This window comes from Hyperolius riggenbachi, chromosome 5 (assembly GCF_040937935.1).
Source record: "Hyperolius riggenbachi isolate aHypRig1 chromosome 5, aHypRig1.pri, whole genome shotgun sequence".
NCBI lineage: Eukaryota > Metazoa > Chordata > Amphibia > Anura > Hyperoliidae > Hyperolius > Hyperolius riggenbachi.
Window position 1 is genome coordinate 395,236,799 of NC_090650.1, and position 21,768 is coordinate 395,258,566.

Sequence of the window (21,768 nt, forward strand, 5' to 3'; positions counted from 1 at the left end):
AATGTGGCTCATTATTAAAAAAAACTTACATTTTTTACCTCTTCTTTTTACATTTACATTAGCAGAGGCCTTTATTGCCCTACTTCTGAGGAGGCCTGCAGAAATTTCATGCAGATAAAGACTGATGTAATTATTTTATCGCACACATTAGCAGAGAGCAAACAAAAGCTTTCATCTGTAGGTGGGTTGGGGAGATAGGACACTGTGCTTCAAAGATTTCAGAGAAGTCACAGATGCTATCTTCACACCTTCCTCCTTTCCCCCAGATGTTGTGGTCTTGTGCATACACTCATAGTGTAGGTGCTACTAGTGTTGGGCGAACACCTGGATGTTCGGGTTCGGGAAAGTTCGGCGAACATGGCCGCAATGTTCGGCATGTTCGGGCCGAACCCCGAACTTCCTGAACATCCCGCTTTTGGGGGCCCTATGGGGTCGCAGGCATAAGGGGGGAGCATGCCCCGATCGCGGGGGGGGGTCGGAAATTCCCCCCACCCCCTCCGCTAGCGCTCCCCCCTCTGCCCGCTTCCCCATACAAAAGTTTCAGGAAGTACCGGTCCGGTGGTAGTGGGTGGCTGGCAGTGGGCGGCACTGTGAAGTGAGTGACTGAGGAGGATGAGTCCGGAGAGTGACGCGTTGAGGGAGCCCGGGCAGCGGGCGGTTCAGCAGTAGTACGGTACTACTGCTGAACCGCCCGCTGCCCGGCCTCCCTCAACGCGTCACTCTCCGGACTCCTCCTCCTCAGTCACTCACTTCACAGTGCCGCCCACTGCCAGCCACCCACTACCACCGGACCGGTACTTCCTGAAACTTTTGTATGGGGAAGCGGGCAGAGGGGGGAGCGCTAGCGGAGGGGGTGGGGGGAATTTCCGACACCCCCCCCCCCCCCCGCGATCGGGGCATGCTCCCCCCTTATGCCTGCGACCCCATAGGGGGGCAGTATTCGGCCGAACAGGGCCCTGTTCGGCCGAACAGGGGCCCTGTTCGGCGGCCAATTAGTAGTTCGGGGCGAACCCGAACTTAAAAGGCCGAACACCATCAGGTGTTCGGCCGAACTCGAACATCACCCGAACAGGGTGATGTTCTGCAGAACCCGAACAGTGCCGAACACTGTTCGCCCAACACTAGGTGCTACCACTTGTGGTGATTTGTTCTTCAGCTAAAAGCACAGAGCTCAGGCAGTACAATAGGCAGCCATCTTGGTGTTCTTACCACCTAACAGGATCTGAAGACTGGAAAAATCAATAAAATCAAATTATGACAACAAATCAGTTACCCGGCTGGTAAGAAATTCACTTCGCTCTACAATAAGTAAAAAAAAAAAGTTTGCCTGAAGTTTAAGTTTACGAGATCATAACTGTCTCACAATACGGTATTGCCGGTCTTTTATACGCTTCAGACGGCTTTCAAGCTCTTTATTATTTCCGCAGATCTGGCTGAAAAAAATGCCGCTTCCTGGAATTTTATGGCTCAGAAACGCGTTATCGAGAGCAGCTTGTTTATTTTGCCATACGGTCGGCGCTTTAAATTTACTTTGGTATTTGTGTATCTGTTGACTATCTGCTCTAAAGTTTGTAGTTCTTAATCCATTTAAAGAGAGGGCGCTTGTAAATCCACAGGTACAGATAAGGAGTCAGTGTTTGACGGAGTCTGAACCCTTTTCAAATGAAAAATGTCACTGACAGCGGGGAAAACCGAATTATATTTTATAAAGGTTTTCAAAGATTTTCACGATTCTGCTCCTATCAGATAAATTTGTCATGTCGACGGACCTCGTTGCCTTTTTATACCTAAAAAAGCATCAGTCTGAATCATAGCTGGATGGGAATTTGGTTTTAAGGGTTTTTTTTTTTTTCTATTTTTTTTTTCTGAAGCAGATGGTAAGTTGAATAAAGCAAGGGAAAAAGAAGAAGAAGAAGATATTTTTTGGACTTTAAGGTGGAACTAAACTTTTAAATTCATAGGGCTCGATTCACAAAGCGGTGCTAACCCAGTTAGAGACTTTAGGCGTGATAACCATTGCACCACGCTGGTGAAAAGCCAGTTTAGGCATGATAAGTTTAGGCATGATAAGTTTAGGTGTGATAAGTTTAGGTGTGATAAGTTTAGGCGTGATAAGTTTAGATAAGTGTAGATAGCGCGCAAAGTCCCGCACGCAAAGCAGCGCAAAACTTTTGATCAGCTGTGCACTGCGGTGCTAACGCAGTTGGTGCTTAAACTTATCATGCCTAAACTTATCACACCTAAACTTATCATGCCTAAACTTATCACACCTAAACTTATCACGCCTAAACTTATCATGCCTAAACTTATCACACCTAAACTTATCACAGCTAAACTTATCACACCTAAACTTATCATGCCTAAACTGAGTTTAGGCGTGATAAAGGGCTTTTCACCAGCATACTAACTGTTAGCACCGCTTTGTGAATCAGGCCCATAGTGTTTCCCAGATAGGCAATCCTCTATTACAGTAGTAAAAAAAAATCTATTCACAAGCTTTGCTTCAGAAAATAGTGCTCCCTTACATTCTTAGCAGCTTAAAGGACAACTGAAGCAAAAAAAAAAAGTATGCTATAATGAATGGGTTGTGTAGTATGGATGATGAATAGAACATTAGTAGCAAATAAAAGTGTCTGGTGTGTTTATTTTCAGTTATCTAGCTTTTTTTTTTTATAACGTTGTATCACTCTGTCACAGTTGCAGTTCTAAAATCACACTCTGTTTTTTAAGCTATAAAACAAAGCAGAAATAATGACCATTAGAACTTTCCTGTAGTAAAACCTTATCTCAGGTTGTCTCTCACTGTTTCTTGGCTTCAGAAAACAGGACTGTATTTGGCCCAAGTTGGTCTAATAGCTCAGAGAAGCTCTTTTGGATAGATAACCACTGAAGGGTTTTTTAACTCTTTCTGTATTGGAAAACAATATGAGACTCTTTTCTTTGCTACTTATGTTCTATTTCTTATTTTTGCTTCAGGTTTGCTTTGAAGGACACCTAAAGTGAAAAGAATATGGAGGCTGCCATATTTATTTCTTTTGGAAGTGTACCAGAGACGAATAGTTATAAAAGATTTTTACATACCTAGGGCTTCCTCCAGTTCCCTCGGCACCGATGGCTCCCACGTCATCTTCCTCCGCCTTCTCGTTGTCCCAGTAGAAGCCCTGTAACTTTGGCCAGTCGACGCATGTGCAGTGCAGCTGTACGTGCCCCCATCTTGTTCCTGCGGCTGTGAGAGTTGTGCCCCGACTGACCAAACTTACGGGCTTCTACCAGGACAACGAAAAGGGAAAGGAAGATGGCGTGGGAGCGATCAGTGCTCAGGGGGCTGGAGGAAGCACCAGGTATGTATAAATCTTTTATAATATTCGTCTCAGGGTCACGTTAAACATTGTGAATTGCCTGGCTGTCCTGCTGATACTACCTTGCCTAGGGCCCCATTGCATCTTAATCCATCTCTACATATCACCCTTCTGCATGGAGAGGAAACTCTTTTATACTCATACTTTTTTTCTGCCTCTTGAGGGCTCCCATCCAGGCCATGGCCCAGGGGCGTAATAAAAGCCCCGCCTTTGTAAGGTGTAGGAGCTGGGGGCGGTTCAGCAGAGCGATAGCAGCTCGTAGTGTTCTACATTACCTGCTTCCAGGGCATATCTATTGTCCGGCCGCTGTTGATTAGAGGCAGAGAGAAGCTGAAGGTTGGCTCTAGCCCCTCCCTGCACTATGCGATCTCGGGGAATATATTCAATGTATTTCCCTACTGATTACCTAATTACTCCCTATGGACATATAATTTGGGGTCCGGCTTATCTGGCACCCAAATCACAATAATTCTATTGCAATTTGGGCTGCTTTGCTATAGTTGTACCAAATCAAGAGGCTAAGCGGGCGCGACCTGACTTACTTCCAGCAGAGGTAAAGCTCTTCTTCTCTTCCTGTCCGGTTTACAAATGCTGTGCAAAAAATCCAGCCAATCACCATGTGGCTTCCATTCCTGTCACACCACATGGGAGGAGGTCAAGTATAACCATACCTCCCAGCTTTTTGAAAAGGCGGGACACTTTAGGACATTCCTGTGCCACACTTCTAGTCACGCCCCACTGCTCCCCTCATCATGCCTATCACAAAGAATTCAGAATCAAAAGATGTAGTTTTATCGTTAAAACCACACTGTTGATTTCTATTATATTTAGTTTTTCTTTCATTTTAACATTTAAAAATAAGAAATATATCAATTTAATTGATGGAGATTAAATTTAGCATCAGTTAAACACATTTTTCTGTAGAAAAAGGCATATTGTAACACAGATCTGTACATCAGTCCTGAAAGTGGGACAAATAAAGAAGAAAGAGGGACGGAGGGATTTGGTTGCCAAAGAGGGACTGTTCCTCCAAATGAGGGACAGTTGGGAGCAATAGTATAACGGTATAACGCTTAGCTGCTGTTATGAATTGTACAGGACCTGCAAACACAGCCCACCAGCAGGCGGCTGAATTCTTTTACTCCCTCCCTCCCTGCAGAGTCGTGAGCGGAAGGAAACCAATTGTTAAAGGGACCTTGAGCAATTGATTAAAATGAAATTGGTTCTTACCTGGGGCTTCCTCCAGCCCACCGTAGGCCGAGAGGTCACCAGGCGTCCTCCTGGCTCCTTTCCGGGTCCCCCTGGCGGGTCCTTTACCGGCAGCTTTTGGGCGGAGTTTCGGCCCAACACTTCCTGGATCAGGACGCTCCTCGTCATCACGCGGCACAGTCCGTGAGAGCGCGTTGGCCGGCATGGCAGTTGTGCGCATGCACGGTTTTCTAACTCTGAACCACTGCTCTGGGACCCTTTAACACTCACCTTCTCGCCCCTTCCTGACACAGGGTGTCCCCGGAAACGTCGTCAGGACGAGCCAGCGTATTACACGCTGGCACGTCCTGACGGCATGTCATGTGACGCCTGTCACGTGACTGTGGCTATGGAGACCTGACGCAGGAAGCAGCGAATACTAATAGATGAGTATTAACCCCTGGTTTCCTTCCACTCATGACTCAACAGGTAGAAAGGAATTTTAGGAATGTGGCCCGGGCCGTGCTAAGTTTACCCAGCCCTGCCCGAGCTCCTAGCCCCCCTACCCCCTGTCATGGGGGAAAGGTGGCTGCCTGGCCCAATGCACTTAAGTCCCTGCCACGGCCTATACCTCCTTTACTTTACAGAATTCCAGCCTGCGTTTGGTGGCGGCTGAGCGCACAGACATGCCTGCCTGCTGCTTGTACACTGCTCTCTATGAAAAGCGACTGTTTGGAATCACACACAGATGATTAAGCATAACAATATTTTGCGCGTTACTATAGCTATTCAAAAGGCCACCTTTCCACTTCTCTCTCCGCCGGGTAGACTCGCTATCTGCGTCTCCGTATCTGAGCACGAATTTATTTTGTATAAAAATATCTGCCTTTCCCACATGTCTTATCTGTCACTCATGCCGTAACATTACATTTGATGACTGGGAATTGTAGCACAGCAGTGCGTCTCTTCCCTCTACTTCCTCTGAAATGACACAGTGACCTTGTATGATCACGCTGTGACCTTGCTAGATGGAGATCAGAGAGCTCGCTGCATTAGTTCTGTGTATTTGACTTCAGAATGCTGAGACAGTGCAGAGATCTGAATCTCAGCTCCACAGGATTTGGAAGTTGCACTTTAAAAATAAACCGTCTGGCTTTTGTGGAGACAGCAGCGGCGGCTCACGCTGGCAAAGCTCTAGCCTTATGGATAGGTACGCGCCATCTGCAACCTACGATGTTCATCTCATAGACATTTGCATCTGTAAAGGGGCCGACGGGAGCGTGGCGGTAACTCAGGACTGGTAATATTGAGTGAAAAACTGCCTTATGCCCGTCTGAGCTGATATTTCACAGTTGGTACAACTGGAATTATAAACGGTAGGAAGTTTTCTGATGAAAAGAAAAGTTATTATTTTTGCATGTAAACTGGTGAGGGAAAGGGGGGGGGGGGGGGCAGAGGGCTACAAATTTTGGGCAACACTTTAAATGGCCTCTTAATCATACCTCTCAACTTTTTGAGATGAGAATGAGGGACACGTAAGCCACGCCCTTTCCACACCTCTAACCACGCCCCAAAACAACCCTAGTCATGCATACCATAAAGATGTCATTAGAAAAATATGTTATTTTATAATTCAAACCACACTGGTCCTTTCTATCCTGGTTCATTTTCCTTCATATTAACATTTGAAAATTAGTATTTAAAGGATGGGAATAAAGTTTAGAGTGAATCAACGCACATTTTTTAGTAGAGAAATATATATATTTACATAGAAAGAGGGACAAAGTCCTGAAAGAGGGACAAATGAGGAGGAAGGAGGGACAGAGGGACAGGGCTCCCAAAGAGGGACAGTTGGGAGCTATGTCTTAATGTTCACAAACCTCCCTTTGCCTCTTCTTGGTGACCCTCACAGCCTGGGGGCCCATCTCACAAGGGCCATAAAACAAGTATGGCCATCAGGATCTTCACACTCATAACATGTGTAGCCACAAAAACACCTGATCTGGAATATCAGAGAAAGGGAAGATTATAGTTGGTGGCCGCCACACCTCTGCCCTCTCCCCTGCTTCCCCTAGTTACACCCTGGGGGGGAGGGGCTTCTAGTTTATTATCACCATCCTTCCTATGGCTAATAGTGAAATATGGGCTCCTGGGTATTGCCATTGTTTACATGGAATTTTGGCATAACATCTTTTTGATACAAGCTTCAAAGTATTTTGTTTTTTCCCCCTATCCATATTTATTGGGTGTACATTTGAAAAAGGCGCAAAAGGACATTTGGGCACTGGAGATGTTACCAGTATTGTACTATGAATCACTGGATAATCTTTACCAATATTTTACTATGGCCTAGGCTAACTTTACTATGACACAAGCCCTCCCTCTTGATTCCTAACCCTAACCAACCCTCCCTCTCAATCCCTAACCTTAACAAACCTTTCCACTGATGCCTAACCTTAACTGACCCCCCCTCCCCCCCGCACACACACACACAACGCCTTGACAATGCCTAACCCTAACTAACCCTCCCTCTCAATGCCTAACCTTAACAAACCTTAACTGACCCCCTCCCCCCCCCCCCCCCCGCACATACACACACACGCCTTGACAATGCCTAGCCCTAACTAACACTCCCTCTCAATGCCTAACCTTAACAAACCTTCCCACTGATGCCTAACCTTAACTGGTGCCCCTCCCCCCCCCGCACACACACACGCCTTGACAATGCCTAGCCCTAACTAACACTCCCTCTCAATGCCTAACATCAACAAACCTTCCCACTGATGCCTAACCTTAACTGGTGCCCCTCCCCCCCCGCACACACACACAACGCCTTGACAATGCCTAGCCCTAACCAACCCTCTAGCTCGATGCCTAATCCTAACTAACTCCCTGCCGATGCCTAACTCCTACCAACCCACCCTCTCAATGCCTAATCCTAACTGACACCTTCCCTCCCCCCAGCTGATGCCAAACCCTAAACGACCCTCTCTCTCGATGCCTAACCCTAACAAACTTTACGGCTGATGTCTGACCTTAACTAACACACCCCAACTGACAATGCCTACCTCTAACTAACCCCCACTCACTCAACGCTAACACTAACTAATGCCCCCCACTAATGCCTAACCCTAACCAACCCCCGTCTTGATGCCTAACCTAGCCCTAACTGACACCTTCTGCCGATGCCTAACTGACCCCCCCTCACCCCTTTGATGCCTAACCTTAACCAAACCCCATCCCGCCACCTCAATATCTGCCGATACTGAGGAACACAGACCACACCCCCAAGTGAAAGTATTCTGAACTCTAATCCCTGCCTTATGCCACTAACTGTCTTTAGAATCTTACACTCTGATCACTGTCTCATATCATCCTTAGTGACATGAGAGACAAGGATAGGGTGTAAGTGTCTAAGGTTGGTGATATACAGTGGTGTGAAAAACTATTTGCCCCCTTCCTGATTTCTTATTCTTTTGCATGTTTGTCACACTTACATGTTTCTGCTCATCAAAAACCGTTAACTATTAGTCAAAGATAACATAATTGAACACAAAATGCAGTTTTAAATGATGGTTTTTATTATTTAGTGAGGAAAAAAAACTCAAAACCTACATGGCCCTGTGTGAAAAAGTGATTGCCCCCCTTGTTAAAAAATAACTTAACTGTGGTTTATCACACCTGAGTTCAATTTCTGTAGTCACCCCCAGGCCTGATTACTGCCACACCTGTTTCAATCAAGAAATCACTTAAATAGGAGCTATCTGACACAGAGAAGTAGACCAAAAGCACCTCAAAAGCTAGACATCATGCCAAGATTCAAAGAAATTCAGGAACAAGTAAGAACAAAAGTACTGTAATTGAGATCTATCAGTCTGGTAAAGGTTATAAAGCCATTTCTAAAGCTTTGGGACTCCAGCGAACCACAGTGAGAGCCATTATCCACAAATGGCAAAAACATGGAACAGTGATGAACCTTTCCAGGAGTGGCTGGCCGACCAAAATTACCCCAAGAGCGCAGAGAAAACTCATCCGAGAGGCCACAAAAGACCCCAGGACCACATCTAAAGAACTGCAGGCCTCACTTGCCTCAATTAAGGTCAGTGTTCACAACTCCACCATAAGAAAGAGACTGGGCAAAAACGGACTGCATGGCAGATATCCAAGGCACAAACCACTTTTAAGCAAAAAGAACATTAAGGCTCATCTCAATTTTGCTACAAAAACATCTCAATGATTGCCAAGACTTGTGGGAAAATACCTTGTGGACCGCCGAGACAAAAGTTGAACTTTTTGGAATGTGCGTGTCCTGTTAAATCTGTCGTAGAAGTAACACAGCATTTCAGCAAAAGAACATCATACCAACAGTAAAATATGGTGGTGGTAGTGTGATGGTCTAGGGTTGTTTTGCTGCTTCAGAACCTGGAAGGCTTGCTGTGATAGATGGAACCATGAATTCTACTGTCTACCAAAAAATCCTGAAGGAGAATGTCCGGCCATCTGTTCGTCAACTCAAGCTGAAGCGATCTTGGGTGCTGCAGCAGGACAATGACCCAAAAGACACCAGCAAATCCACCTCTGAATGAATGGCTGAAGAAAAACAAAATGAAGACTTTGGAGTGGCCTAGTCAAAGCCCTGACCTGAATCCTATTGAGATGTTGTGGCATGACCTTAAAAAGGCAGTTCATGCTAGAAAACCCTCAAATAATGCTGAATTACAACAATTCTGCAAAGATGAGTGGGCCAAAATTCCTCCAGAGCGCTGTAAAAGACTTGTTGCAAGTTATCACAAATGCTTGATTGCAGTTATTGCTGCTAAGGGTGGCCCAACCAGTTTTTAGGTTCAGGGGGCAATTTCTTTTTCACACAGGGCTATGTAGGTTTTGAGTTTTTTTTTTCTCACTAAATAATAAAAACCATCATTTAAAACTGCATTTTGTGTTCAATTATGTTATCTTTAACTAATGTTTAACGGTTTTTGATGAGCAGAAATATTTAAGTGTGACAAACATGCAAAAGAATAAGAAATCAGGAAGGGGGCAAATAGTTTTTCACATCACTGTAAGACAGGGATTAGACTGTAAATTCCTGAGGTCAGTGATCTGGGGGGAGGGGTTACCTTATGGAAAATCCTGCACTGCTTTAAACACAACTTTGGAGTCCAGAAATATAAAAATTGTATTATATAACTGTATATATAAATATACATATATATATACACTCACACACACATACAGGCTTTTAAACGCTTACTTTTCCTATGACCAATTATACATTGTGCGACCTTGACTAGGGAACGCTATTATTACGTTCTCGCTTATGAAAACAATTGGATCCTTTTTTCCGCTAAGATCTGATAGCTATTCATTCCATAAGCATGTAGACACCATTGTCGTCTAAATTTCATATTTCTATTGTTCGATAAAAGGACACGGTTCCCGCACTGTTTTCTAAAGGCAGAAGGGTAACCGCACAGCCAAGGCAGGCGCTCCGAACGTGTTCATTAAACAGAGTCACTGGGAAGGAATGCGCAGCGAGATGGTGATTGTTTCTCCTCTTGACATGAACTGATAATCACAGGGATAATTAGACCGGAGAAGCCACGAAGAATAAACTTATCCCTTCCAAATTATAAACTGCGCAGAGTCACACATGCAAGTTTGGACGTCTCGGCGATCAGATCACATTTGCTTATATCTCGCTGAGGAACAAGCAGACGAGGGATGAGATAAAGCCCAGTTCTGAGTGATGTCAGACTTCATCTTATCAAGTCTCTGCTCCTTTATTATGTGTATTAATTTACTCTGCTTCCAGTGCTGGCTCTGCGAGGGAGGCTGTGAGTTTCCTTGTCTCCAGTATTCTCTGCTAACTCACAAGGCTCTTTTAACTCTAACATTAAAGTCAGAAAAAGAGATAAATGATTAAAGCTGAACTCTGAATTTAGGCCTTGATTTTATAGCACGAGGGTCAGCCATACTATCCCAGGAAAAAAAGAACACATATATAAGTAGATAAATACTTGTTCTACTTACATAACATATGTATTGTATTGTCCACGTTTTGATTTCAGTGAATATTATATAGTAAATAAAGAGGAAACTATTCCAGACGTTTTCCATCTTTACTGCCTCTGACTGAGAAGCCAATCCACTGTCATGTCTAGTTTGCTTTGTAAACACATTTAGGCACATTATAGATTGTATTTCAACAGCTTCTGAAGAGAGGTGAGGTGTATTTACCTTCTCAATGCACACAAATATGAATTCCACGGAAAACAGCTCCCAGGTAGTGTACTTCTGGGCATAGATTCGGTGCCAAGCCTCGACCGGATTGCTCTATCAGTCCAGGTACAACCAAAGTAAAGGAAAGGAGGTCGGCACACCACTGGCTGCATAAAGTTGCTTGTATTGCAAAACAGACACTACTTGTTGCAGACACGAAGGTCCTTTTTTAACTTTTTTGATTGTTAAAAGGGTAGGTTTGCTCTAAGGTGTATCTGAGCTGCCATGAGACATGATGAAATAAATAAGGATATAGAGTGTGCCAATCCTACTAATAACTCATCTGAAGTCCCTTTCTGGTTTGGGTTTTTTTGGGTTTTTTTGGGGGAAATGCAAGGGTTAAACAAACAGTGATGTTATCCATGACAGGGAGGTAGTTGAACAGCAATCAAATTGGCTCCACTGAAAAGTAAAAAGAAGCCAAAACACTTCTATTTGATTGAATAATACTGATAACAAGTCAGGGCTATATATAAAGTTCAAACAGCTATATTATTTCTTTTGAGGAAACTATTTACCGGTATTTCTTTTATTGTAGGCTTACCATTTTATGATTATTATGCTACATAATTACCTCCTTTATGTAAGCACATAATATATATTTTTACAAGGTTTTCAATCCCTCTGCTACAGTAGCATCACACTCCAGACCTATGGGTTGGAGGAATGGGGTGCGGGGGTCCCTTCATGTTAATGCTTCTGAACAAACAGTTACCGGCATTCTGCTGTCACGTGACAAGCGGTGCAGGGATAGAAGAAGTTAATTTGACAGATGCATGTTAAATAACACCGAAAGAATATCTTGTGAGGCAGATGAAACTAAATCTCTGTTAGGGCCAGTGCACACCAAAAAGCACTAGCGTTATCGCAAACACTTAGCGCTTTTTGAAGTGATTTTTCAAGACGATTCTAGGCATATGCCTAGCGATTGTTTATCTATACCTAGCGAGTTTTGGAGCGTTTTTGTGTAGCTTTTTTTTTTTTTAGAGCTGCCAGTATACTGAGTTTGACACAAAAACACTTGTAAATCGCTCTGATCTAGCGCTTTTCAGAGCGATTTTCCACTTTTCCTATACTTAACATTGAGGCTGAATTGCCTTAGAAATCAGTCGAAATGCTGCAAGACCCGCGTTTGCGTTTGGGAGAAAATCACATCGCTCTGGCGTGATCCACCCCATTCAAATACACTCAAATACATTAGCCAAGTGATTTGCAAAGTGCTTGAGTTTTTAAAAGTGTTCAGAAGAGCTCATGGTGTGCACCAGCCCTTACTCTTACTTCATAGGTAGGAGGGTGTGAGTCTTGTTAATGCTGCTGAGAAAACAGTTACAGGGGTTCTGCCTTCACATGTCACATGACAAGCGGAGCAGTGGAAGAAGAGGTTGACCTGACGGATGCAAGTTATATTACGCAGAAAGAATACATTGTGTGGCAGATAAAAGCAAATTGATGTTTATCTGGAAATAGATAGATAGATAGATAGATAGATAGATAGATAGATAGATAGATAGACACCCTGGCCCATATGCAATTCACTTTTTCACCTGAGTTTTCTCCTAGGAGATAATTTTCCATATTCGATTTAGAATACATTTTCAGCACTTTGCAATGGAAAAAGTACAAAAATGTAGGAGAAAAAGTATTGTCAAAATTATTTTGTGTATTTTTTTGCTTGCGGGTGGTGTGAAAATCATTTATTTTAAGTTTAAAGGGATACTGTAGGGGGTCAGGGGAAAATGAGTTGAACTTACCCGGGGCTTCTAATGGTCCCCCGCAGACATCCTGTGCCCGCGCAGCCACTCACCGATGCTCTGGCCCCGCCTCTGGTTCACTTCTGGAATTTCAGACTTTAAAGTCTGAAAACCACTGCGCCTGCGTTGCCGTGTCCTCGCTTCCGCTGATGTCACCAGGAGCGTACTGCGTAGACACAGACCATACTGGGCTTGTGCTATACACTCCTGGTGACATTAGCGGGAGCGAGGACACGGCAACGCAGGCGCAGTGGTTTTCCGACTTTAAAGTCTGAAATTCCAGAAGTGAACGGGAGGCGGGGCCGGAGCATCGGTGAGCGGCTGCGCGGGCACAGGATGTCTGCGGGGGGCCATTAGAAGCCCCGGGTAACTTCAACTCATTTTCCCCCGACCCCCTACAGTATTTCTTTAAAAATATCACCTAGGAGAAAACACAGTAGAAAAAAATGAATTGCATATGGGCCCCTGTTTTATGCATCCCCTGATTTTGAACTAATTAAGTATCTCTGAAGTAGGTATGGGGGGATTATGTAATGATTTCAGCGAAGATAAAATGTTGATCTGCATAAAGAAAATAAATCACCTCATTTGATTGTCATACAAGTCTGCAGTCACTTAGCGTATTTTGACAACTGTAAGTCATTGAGATTGTGTGGAGCATGTAAAACAAACACAGAGAGGTGGCGGTTGTCAGGCAGAGCACTGAGCATCTCATTTTGTGTGTCTGTAGGGGAGCTGGAAGCATTCCAGAAGGATGGAGAGCGCAGGATTCAGAGCCGACAGCAGCTTCCAGTTGGAACTACGTGGGGGCCCTTCTCTGGCAAGATGGATCTGAACAATGATAACAACACTTTGGTATGTGGCTGTGATTAAACATGTTTATGGGGAGGATTTCTGTGCAGTGTGAATTTAAAAAAAAAGCATAATGTGTTTGTAATAGTATATGTAAAACTATTATACAGTATGTACCAATGGGTTGTCCACAGGGCCGGGCAGAGGAAGAGGCGAGAGAGGCTCCAGCCTCCGGGCGCAGTGTAGGAGGGGGTGCACAACTCTCTCTGCTATCATTCCCCTATTGTGTTTGAAGCAGAGAGAAATAAGAAAAAGGGATACATGGCAGTGGCTGCAATCCAGATAACTAGAGATGAGGGGGTGGGGGGGCTGGGCCGCCAGTCTAATAGCAATCAGTGCGTGACGGCTGGGGTGGGAGGGATGGAGGGGCGCACTTTGGTGTCTCAGCCTTGGGTGCTGGAGAACCTTGTCCCAGTTCTGGTTGTCCAAATAGGTTGTTAATCAGAAAAAAAATGCATTTTTGGTTCTGAAAACTTACCAGAGGGCAGGGGCGCAGCAATAGCCATAGCAGCTGCTATGGGACCCTGGAGCAGAGGGGACCCAGGTGGCACTTGATGTACTCACTATTAACTTTCTTGCATTGGAGTAACTAGAAATCACTGGGCCTCCCTGTGAAACTTTGGATGCCCCCCTTCCTCGCTTTGGAGCTTTTCTTTCTCCAGCATCACTATAGTACACAGCACTTGGGGAGGGGTAGAGAGGTAGGGGGCTGGATGCTGTACACAAGAGCCTGCTGCATGCTGAAGAGGGTCTGTCTACAAATATTTGTCTACAAAACTTGATATCTATGATTCGTTATCAGTGGCTGAGCAGATGCATTCATTAGAACAATTGTGCAGAGAGCCAGAAAGGTTTTTCCCTCCGTGTCCAGATGCCTTAAGCATCACTACAGTACACAGCCCTAGGGGAGGGTTAGAAAGTCTGGGGGTAGAGCGCGCTGTACACAAGACCCTGCTGAACACCGAATATAGACTGTCTACAAATCTTTGTCTGCAAAACTTTGTATGATTCCTTATCAGTGGCTGAGCAGATGCAGTCTTTAGAGCAATTGTGCAGAGCACAAAATTTTTTCTCTCTGTGTCCTTAGATATCAGTCGATCAGGACAGGGAAAATAAACTTCTCCCCCCACGGGGCCCCCCTGCGGCTGCATCCCTTGCAGGGTCTATTGTTACGCCCCTGCTTTCTTGTGTTCCTCCACCCACTGACTTTGTCTCAGTGCCCATGGACTGCATGCAGTATAGATTGCATTAGAATGTACATAGCTTAAATAAATCATATCCATAGGGTAGGGACAGGTGGCATTGCTGAAGAGTGCCTACATCTAAGGGCCCCATGAAAGCTTTGCTATGGAGCCCCATAATCTCTAGCTACGCCACTGCCGGAGGGAATTATTTTGTGATTATCTTTTCATTGCTTTGTGTGTATTTTGATTGTTATACACTATACATTGTAATGATGGTGCTATATGCAAATAATATGTATACAGTATTTACATTACATATTATATATATGTTAAAAATAATACAAATTTTGAAATCAGGACTTTTCACTTAAATTGAAAATTAGGTTGGTAAAATACCACATTCTGTATTTTAGACTTTTTTTTTCAAATAAGAGCTCTTTAACCACTTAAAGCAATTTAAAACCTTGACATAATATTCAATTCAATATGTTTTCCTACTTTTTATATGCCATACGGTTATCATATTTGCATGTGTGCATAAGTATTACTATTCATTTAGAAATTATAGGTTCCCAAAAGTACAGTTTTTTGCTTTGTGAGCTGACTTTGCATTTTATTAATAACTGGTTTTATTCATTATGTATTGAAGGCAAACATGCTTTGTCTCTCTGTCTGTGTCCAGCTGCTTCTCCACAGTCAGAGAATGTGTCGCATTCCTCACTTGATACATTTAAGTGAACACAAGATAACATAATCTACAACTTCAGATGTGTCCACATTTCACTGCACTGAACTTTCAAGCTCTGTGTGTAATGCTGGGCATACACGGATAGATTCCGCTGATGGCTCGCTTGATAATTTCCGACAGGTCCGATTGCCCGCCGAATCGATTCCCCACTCGATACCCGTGGGTGGACAATAGCAGAAAATGATCGGAAAATAAGGAAGCGCCCGCGGGGACGAGCGGGAATCAATCCAGGCGCGAGTGGGGACGCGCGGGGACACGGCGGGAGTCGATCCGGCGGCTAATCGAGCTACAGAATCTATCCGTGTATACCCAACATTACCTTTCGAATGCTGGTCTAGTAAAAAAAAATGCTGGTTGCATATAATATGCTGTATATAATGTTTTAGAGCAAAGATGAAATGCTGGGTTATATTCCGCTTTAAAGAGAACCCGAGGTGGGTTTGTGAAATCATATTAGGACACAGAGGCATGTTCTGTATACAATGACCAGCCTCTGTGTCCTTTCATTGTGCGTGAGAAGCTCTGGGTCATGTTGGACTGTGTCCACCCAGGCCGCATTAGGACGCTGTGCTCTAGCTAAGAAGCTCTGGGTCACATAGGACTGTGTCCACCCAGGCGCATTAGGACGCTGTGCTCTAGCTGAGAAGCTCTGGGTCACGTTGGACTGTGTCCACCCAGGCTGCATAGGAAGCTGTGCTCTAGCTGAGAAGCTCTGGGTCATGTTGGACTGTGTCCACCCAGGCCGCATTAGGACGCTGTGCTCTAGCTGAGAAGCTCTGGGTCATGTTGGACTGTGTCCACCCAGGTCGCGTTAGGAAGCTGTGCTCTATCTGAGAAGCTCTGGGTCACATAGGACTGTGTCCACCCAGGCCGCATTAGGACGCTGTGCTCTAGGTGAGAAGCTCTGGGTCATGTTGGACTGTGTCCACCCAGGTCGCGTTAGGAAGCTGTGCTCTAGCTGAGAAGCTCTGGGTCACAAAGGAGTGTGTCCATCCAGGCCGCATTAGGACGTTATGCTCTAGCTGAGGAGCTCTGGGTCATATAGGACTGTGTCCACCCAGGCCACATTAGGAAGCTGTACTCTAGCTGAGAAGCTCTGGGTCACGTTGAACTGTGTCCACCCAGGCTGCATTAGGACGCTGTGCTCTAGCTGAGAAGCTCTGGGTCACATAGGACTGTGCCCATCCAGGCCGCATTAGGACGTTATGCTCTAGCTGAGGAGCTCTGGGTCATATAGGACTGTGTCCACCCAGGCCACATTAGGAAGCTGTACTCTAGCTGAGAAGCTCTGGGTCACGTTGAACTGTGTCCACCCAGGCTGCATTAGGACGCTGTGCTCTAGCTGAGAAGCTCTGGGTCACATAGGACTGTGCCCATCCAGGCCGCATTAGGACGTTATGCTCTAGCTGAGAAGCTCTGGGTCATATAGGACTGTGTCCACCCAGGCCACATTAGGAGGCTGTGCTCTAGCTGAGTTCTGGGTCATGTTGAACTGTGTCCACCTAGGCTGCATAGGAAGCTGTGCTCTAGCTGAGAAGCACTGGGTCACGTTGGACTGTGTCCACCTAGGCTGCATAGGAAGCTGTGCTCTAGCTGAGAAACTCTGGATCACATTGGAATGTGTCCACCTAGGCTGCATAAGAAGCTGTGCTCTAGCTGAGAAGCTCTGGATCACGTTGGACTGTGTCCACCTAGGCTGCATAGGAAGCTGTGCTCTAGCTGAGAAGCTCTGGATCACGTTGGACTGTGTCCACCTAGGCTGCATAGGAAGCTGTGCTCTAGCTGAGAAGCTGTGGGTCACATTGGAATGTGTCCACCCAGGCCGCATTAGGACGCTGTGCTCTAGCTGAGAAGCTCTGGATCACGTTGGACTGTGTCCACCTAGGCTGCATAGGAAGCTGTGCTCTAGCTGAGAAGCTCTGGGTCACGTTAAGTATTTTCCTTGTGAAAAATATTGGAATGTAAATTTGTAAATGTGCGGTTCCGACTGGCTGAGCTGTTCAATTATGAATATGTGAGCGTGACTACAGTACAATGCTGCGCTATTACTGGCTGCTTAAGCCTTTCCCCAATCTCCTCCAGCCCCCAACCCTGACTGCATGAAACGATGAAACGCAAGGAAACTGCAGTGTACATCTGTGATCCGATATACATAGACAATATCCCTACACAGAGACACAATATGTAGAATTACTGTTAAAATCTTTACTGCTATGTGTTGATAAAACAATGTTTACTATTGTTCATTGGAAGAGGCAGTTAATGTATCTCTAAATTACTATGTTGTGATTAAAGCAGTCCTTTAACCTTATTACTTTACATTTAGAATAAACACATATAAGGCTAGAATAGGAAAATTGTTACAAGTGAAAAACACTCCTGTGATCAGCTATTGTATTAAACCCCTAGTTCAGCCTCTCAATTTTTTTTATGCTTTTGAAATAAATGTCCATTTATTAGCTATGCACAGTATTTTGTGCATTGCGCATCTGCACTTTCTGCAATTAATATATTAAAATTATCTGGTGGGCTGGATTCTGTAGTCTCATTTCTTGTCAGTCTAGTTTCACTGGAGAGAAAAGTGTTTAGGCCCCTCCTCCTCTTCCTTTATCACCCCAAAGTGGTGGTCTGGGAGGGAGCATCAACAGGCCTTTTCCTGTGAGCATATATTCCTTGGCCCTGCCCACCCCTCTTGCCACTGGAAAAAAGATTAAAGGTGCATACACATGCAAGTAGGCTAGTCTCGTACAGTCAACTTGCTAGCCGCTGGAGGGGGCGGAGGGATGACGGGTGGTGCACGATGGAGGGGCATGGAGGGGGAGTGGTAAGGAGGGAAAACAATGGACCCAGCCAGTGATTTAAAGAGGAGCTGTCAGTCATACTATCTCAGAAAAAAAACACATATATAAGTAGATAAATACTTGCTCTACTTATATAACATATGTATTGCACTGTCCACGTTTTGATTTTAGGGATTTTTCTACAGTACAAAAAGAGAAAATTCTTCTTAGCATTTCCCATTTTCAGTGTGGTTATTTTGAGGACAATCCTGATGTCATTTCCTCCCTTACACTCCTCTGCCTGATTTGCCCGCCCTTCACTATAGAAAGTGCATTGTGTGAGCATGAGAAATATTGGCCAAACAGAGAGGAACAGGGGTGTGGGAGGGGAAAACAGGAGGGAAAGAGGCTTCAGCCAATCAGGCAGCATTAGTTAAGTCTGAGGGGAAGAAAGAAGCAAAAAAAACCAGAATGCCCTGCAACTTCCTTTTTGTGTATCAAATTTTGTGTGTACCAAATAAGAGTCAGGTAAACTGGGGAATGATCATTTATCAACAAGAAAAGTAATTTTACCTTTTGGATTGCCTGGTTAGCATCCTTATTACTTGTTTACCAGATAAAGATAAAGAATTGATTTCTGATTTTATGCCCGACAGTTACACTTGAACAAGATGATCCGGCAGACCATTTGCTGACATGCATGCTAGATTCTCACCAGAGGTAGCCCTGAATGGATTTTACTACATAACCCCATTCTGAATAACTTCAATTACTCAGTAATTCCTCCACAAGTTAAACCTCAGCTGGGAAGGGGGGGGGGGGGAGGATAATACTATGGCATTTGTTATGTCACACAGGTGACCCAGGACTAGGGACTGAAGTGAGAGAAAGGGGCAGGATCTTGTATAGTTTTCAGGTGAGCTGCAAAGACAAAGAACTGGTTTATTAACCCCAGTGGCGTCCTCCGTGTTTGGCTTCTAGTGCGTCACAACGCCCACGTCTGGTCACATGACAAGCCGGAAGCTGTGCAAGGACGCTGGAAATCCACTTGGAGCTACAGGACGTGGCTGGAGGAGAGGTAAGTATTTTAAGGCTGCTAAAACCATTCTCTGTTATCCCCTCAGGCTTGCCAGTTAGTTGAGACTTCCAGTTGCCTGTGTTCCAGATAACAGGGGCTTTGCTGTGTTGTATATATACTGTTTGCACAAGACACTTGTCATCCTTGTACGGGAGTTACAGGGCTGGTTTAGTCACGTTTCCTATTGTTGGGTTATCAGATCTTAGCATGAAAAGGAATGACGGTAATACGTGTGTGCGATTAGCATGATCTACATACAAATCGTGTTCCTTTGTATCAGAAGACTTCACATAGTCACCACTAGGGCTCCTGATCGATCTGTAGAGTTTAGCGGCCTCTTTATAGACTAATCCTGAGTGTGAATCATGTAAGTTGAAATGACTTTTCAGATGTGAGACCTTTTAACAAAGGACATTTAGAAGGTTCTTGGGGAGAAAAGCTTCTTACTGTGAGCCGGGAGATGCCACAGATAGGACGGACTTTACAAAGGATTCGCAGCTTCTCCTGATGATTGTGGATAATGTTCTCGCATACATACCAAGGCCATATGGCTGAGCCTCACTTCTGCACGGTGCATCCTAATGAGTATCGGAGTGCAAGCTTTGCGGGGCAGACTACCGTCACTGCTGTGTGTGTAATTATAAGTACACAGATTACACTCACAAATCAGAAAAGTAAAAATATATATTTTTTGTTATATTATTATTTATTAATCAGTGGACAAATGTACCCTTATATGCTGCAAACTATACTGCCATAGCTTTAAAACCGTTGTAGTCAACGGCTAAAACATAAAACACAGCAAGTTTAGTGCTGACTGAGGAAGGACTGCCCTGCATAGTATGGATACAGGGGCGCCGAAAGGATAAAATAATCTAAAAGAGTTAAAACATGAGGAGGCAGTAGTGGACTTACCTCCTCCAAGCAGACAAAAAAATTGCCAATGTATTTGTCAAATACAACAAGTTTATTTACATACTCCTGGGGACAATGCAACGCGTTTCGCAGGTTTGATCCCACTTCATCAGGCAATAACAACGGAGCAATAGCATATGTGGTCAGTAGAAGAGCCAGGCACCTCTGCGTTGTATTGTCCCCCCTTAAGTCCTCCCTTGTTGGAGGGGTGTTACCCCCTTTTTTCCTCGTCTATGGAGAGCGACTTCATAATCCTGAGTGGGGTCAGGTCTAATCTCCCCACCTGCTTATACAGTGGTTGCCTTTGCGGTAACACTGCTTTGTGAGTATAGCTTATTACTCTATCATACTTCATTTCAACTTCCAGTACAAACTACACTACATCTGGCTCTTGGTGTCCCTACTCTGTGTTCTGCCCTGCATGTCTCACTGGCCAGAGCTGCTATTTTCTACATATATGTGCCCACCTCTCCTCTCAGGCACCTGTCTTTAAAGGGACTCTGAGCAGAACGCAAAACTAGGAAAATGAACTTACCTGGGGCTTCCTCCAGCCCCTCGTAGTTGAAGTCCCTCTGTGTCGCCGGGCTCCCTCAATTCTGCCCGTTAGAGCCGCTACTTTGGGCAAAGTCGTGCGCAGCTGCACAAGCGCGGCCCCTTTACATGCCCATCTCACTCACGCACCTGTCCCCAAAACCGTTGTGTGCATGTGCGTTTCATTCTTTCGAAGACCACGTGTCCACAGAATGCTTACTGCGATGGGTGCAAGGAGGAGCCATGCATGCGCAGTTGTGCACGACTTTGCCTGAAGTCACTGCTGTAACGGTGCCTCTGGGGGCAGAACAGAGGAAGCCCGGAAGACGCCAAGGGACCACACCGAGTACGAGGGGCTGGAGGAAGCCCCAGGTGGATTCATTTGCCTTCCTGCTCAGGGTCACTTTAATTTCAGATCTCTGAGCATGGTTCTTCTGCTGCTTTCAGCCACTGACCTCTCAGCTCTAGCCAGTCTTGCAAAAAATGCAGACAGGGAAGTGCTGCACTAGTCAGTACTAGGCTTACTGCCAACTTTATTTTGTTTTAGCCTTTGGTTGAGCTTTAATTGGTTTAATTGGCTGTCCTGCTGATCCTCTGCCTCTAATACTTTTAGCCATAGACCCTGAACAAACATGCAGATCAGATGTTTCTGACTAGATTAGCCATAGCTGGTTTTAACCCTAATAGACATACCGGTTGGTATGTTTGGACCCAATTTCTGACAAAAATCTGACAAGATAGCTGCATATTTGCTTCAGATTTGCTTCAGATAGTACTGATGTAAAAAAGAGCAGCAGGACGGCCAGGTATAGGGGAGAGAGGGAGGTCCACTAAAACAGGGAACTGTATAGGGGAGGTAGGGGGGATATTAGTCACCAGGGAACTGTATAAGGGAGGGGGGGCGTTAGACACCAGGGAACTTTTACAAGGGAGGAAGGTGGCCGGTAGATGGCCTGCGACTTGGTCCCAGTGTTCAATTTCGTCCCACTTTGTATTTGAGTTTGACACCCCTGCTTTAGTTGAGTGGACTGCACTTGTTTCCACAGCTCATCTTTTTCAGTATTCTAAGCGAGGGAATAAAAGTTTCTGTAATGTCAGAC

The 21,768-nt window shown here is 44.9% G+C and overlaps 1 protein-coding gene across 3 annotated transcripts in view; it reads left to right on the forward strand.

The window, feature by feature from the left end:
* Positions 1 to 21,768, forward strand: part of ZFPM2 (zinc finger protein, FOG family member 2) — a 520,700-nt gene that overhangs the window by 204,144 nt on the left and 294,788 nt on the right. For all 3 annotated transcript variants that reach the window (XM_068237825.1, XM_068237826.1, XM_068237827.1), the window contains one exon: positions 13,311 to 13,435. In XM_068237825.1, the coding sequence (XP_068093926.1) occupies positions 13,311 to 13,435 (125 nt within the window). The remainder of the gene's footprint in view (positions 1 to 13,310; positions 13,436 to 21,768) is intronic.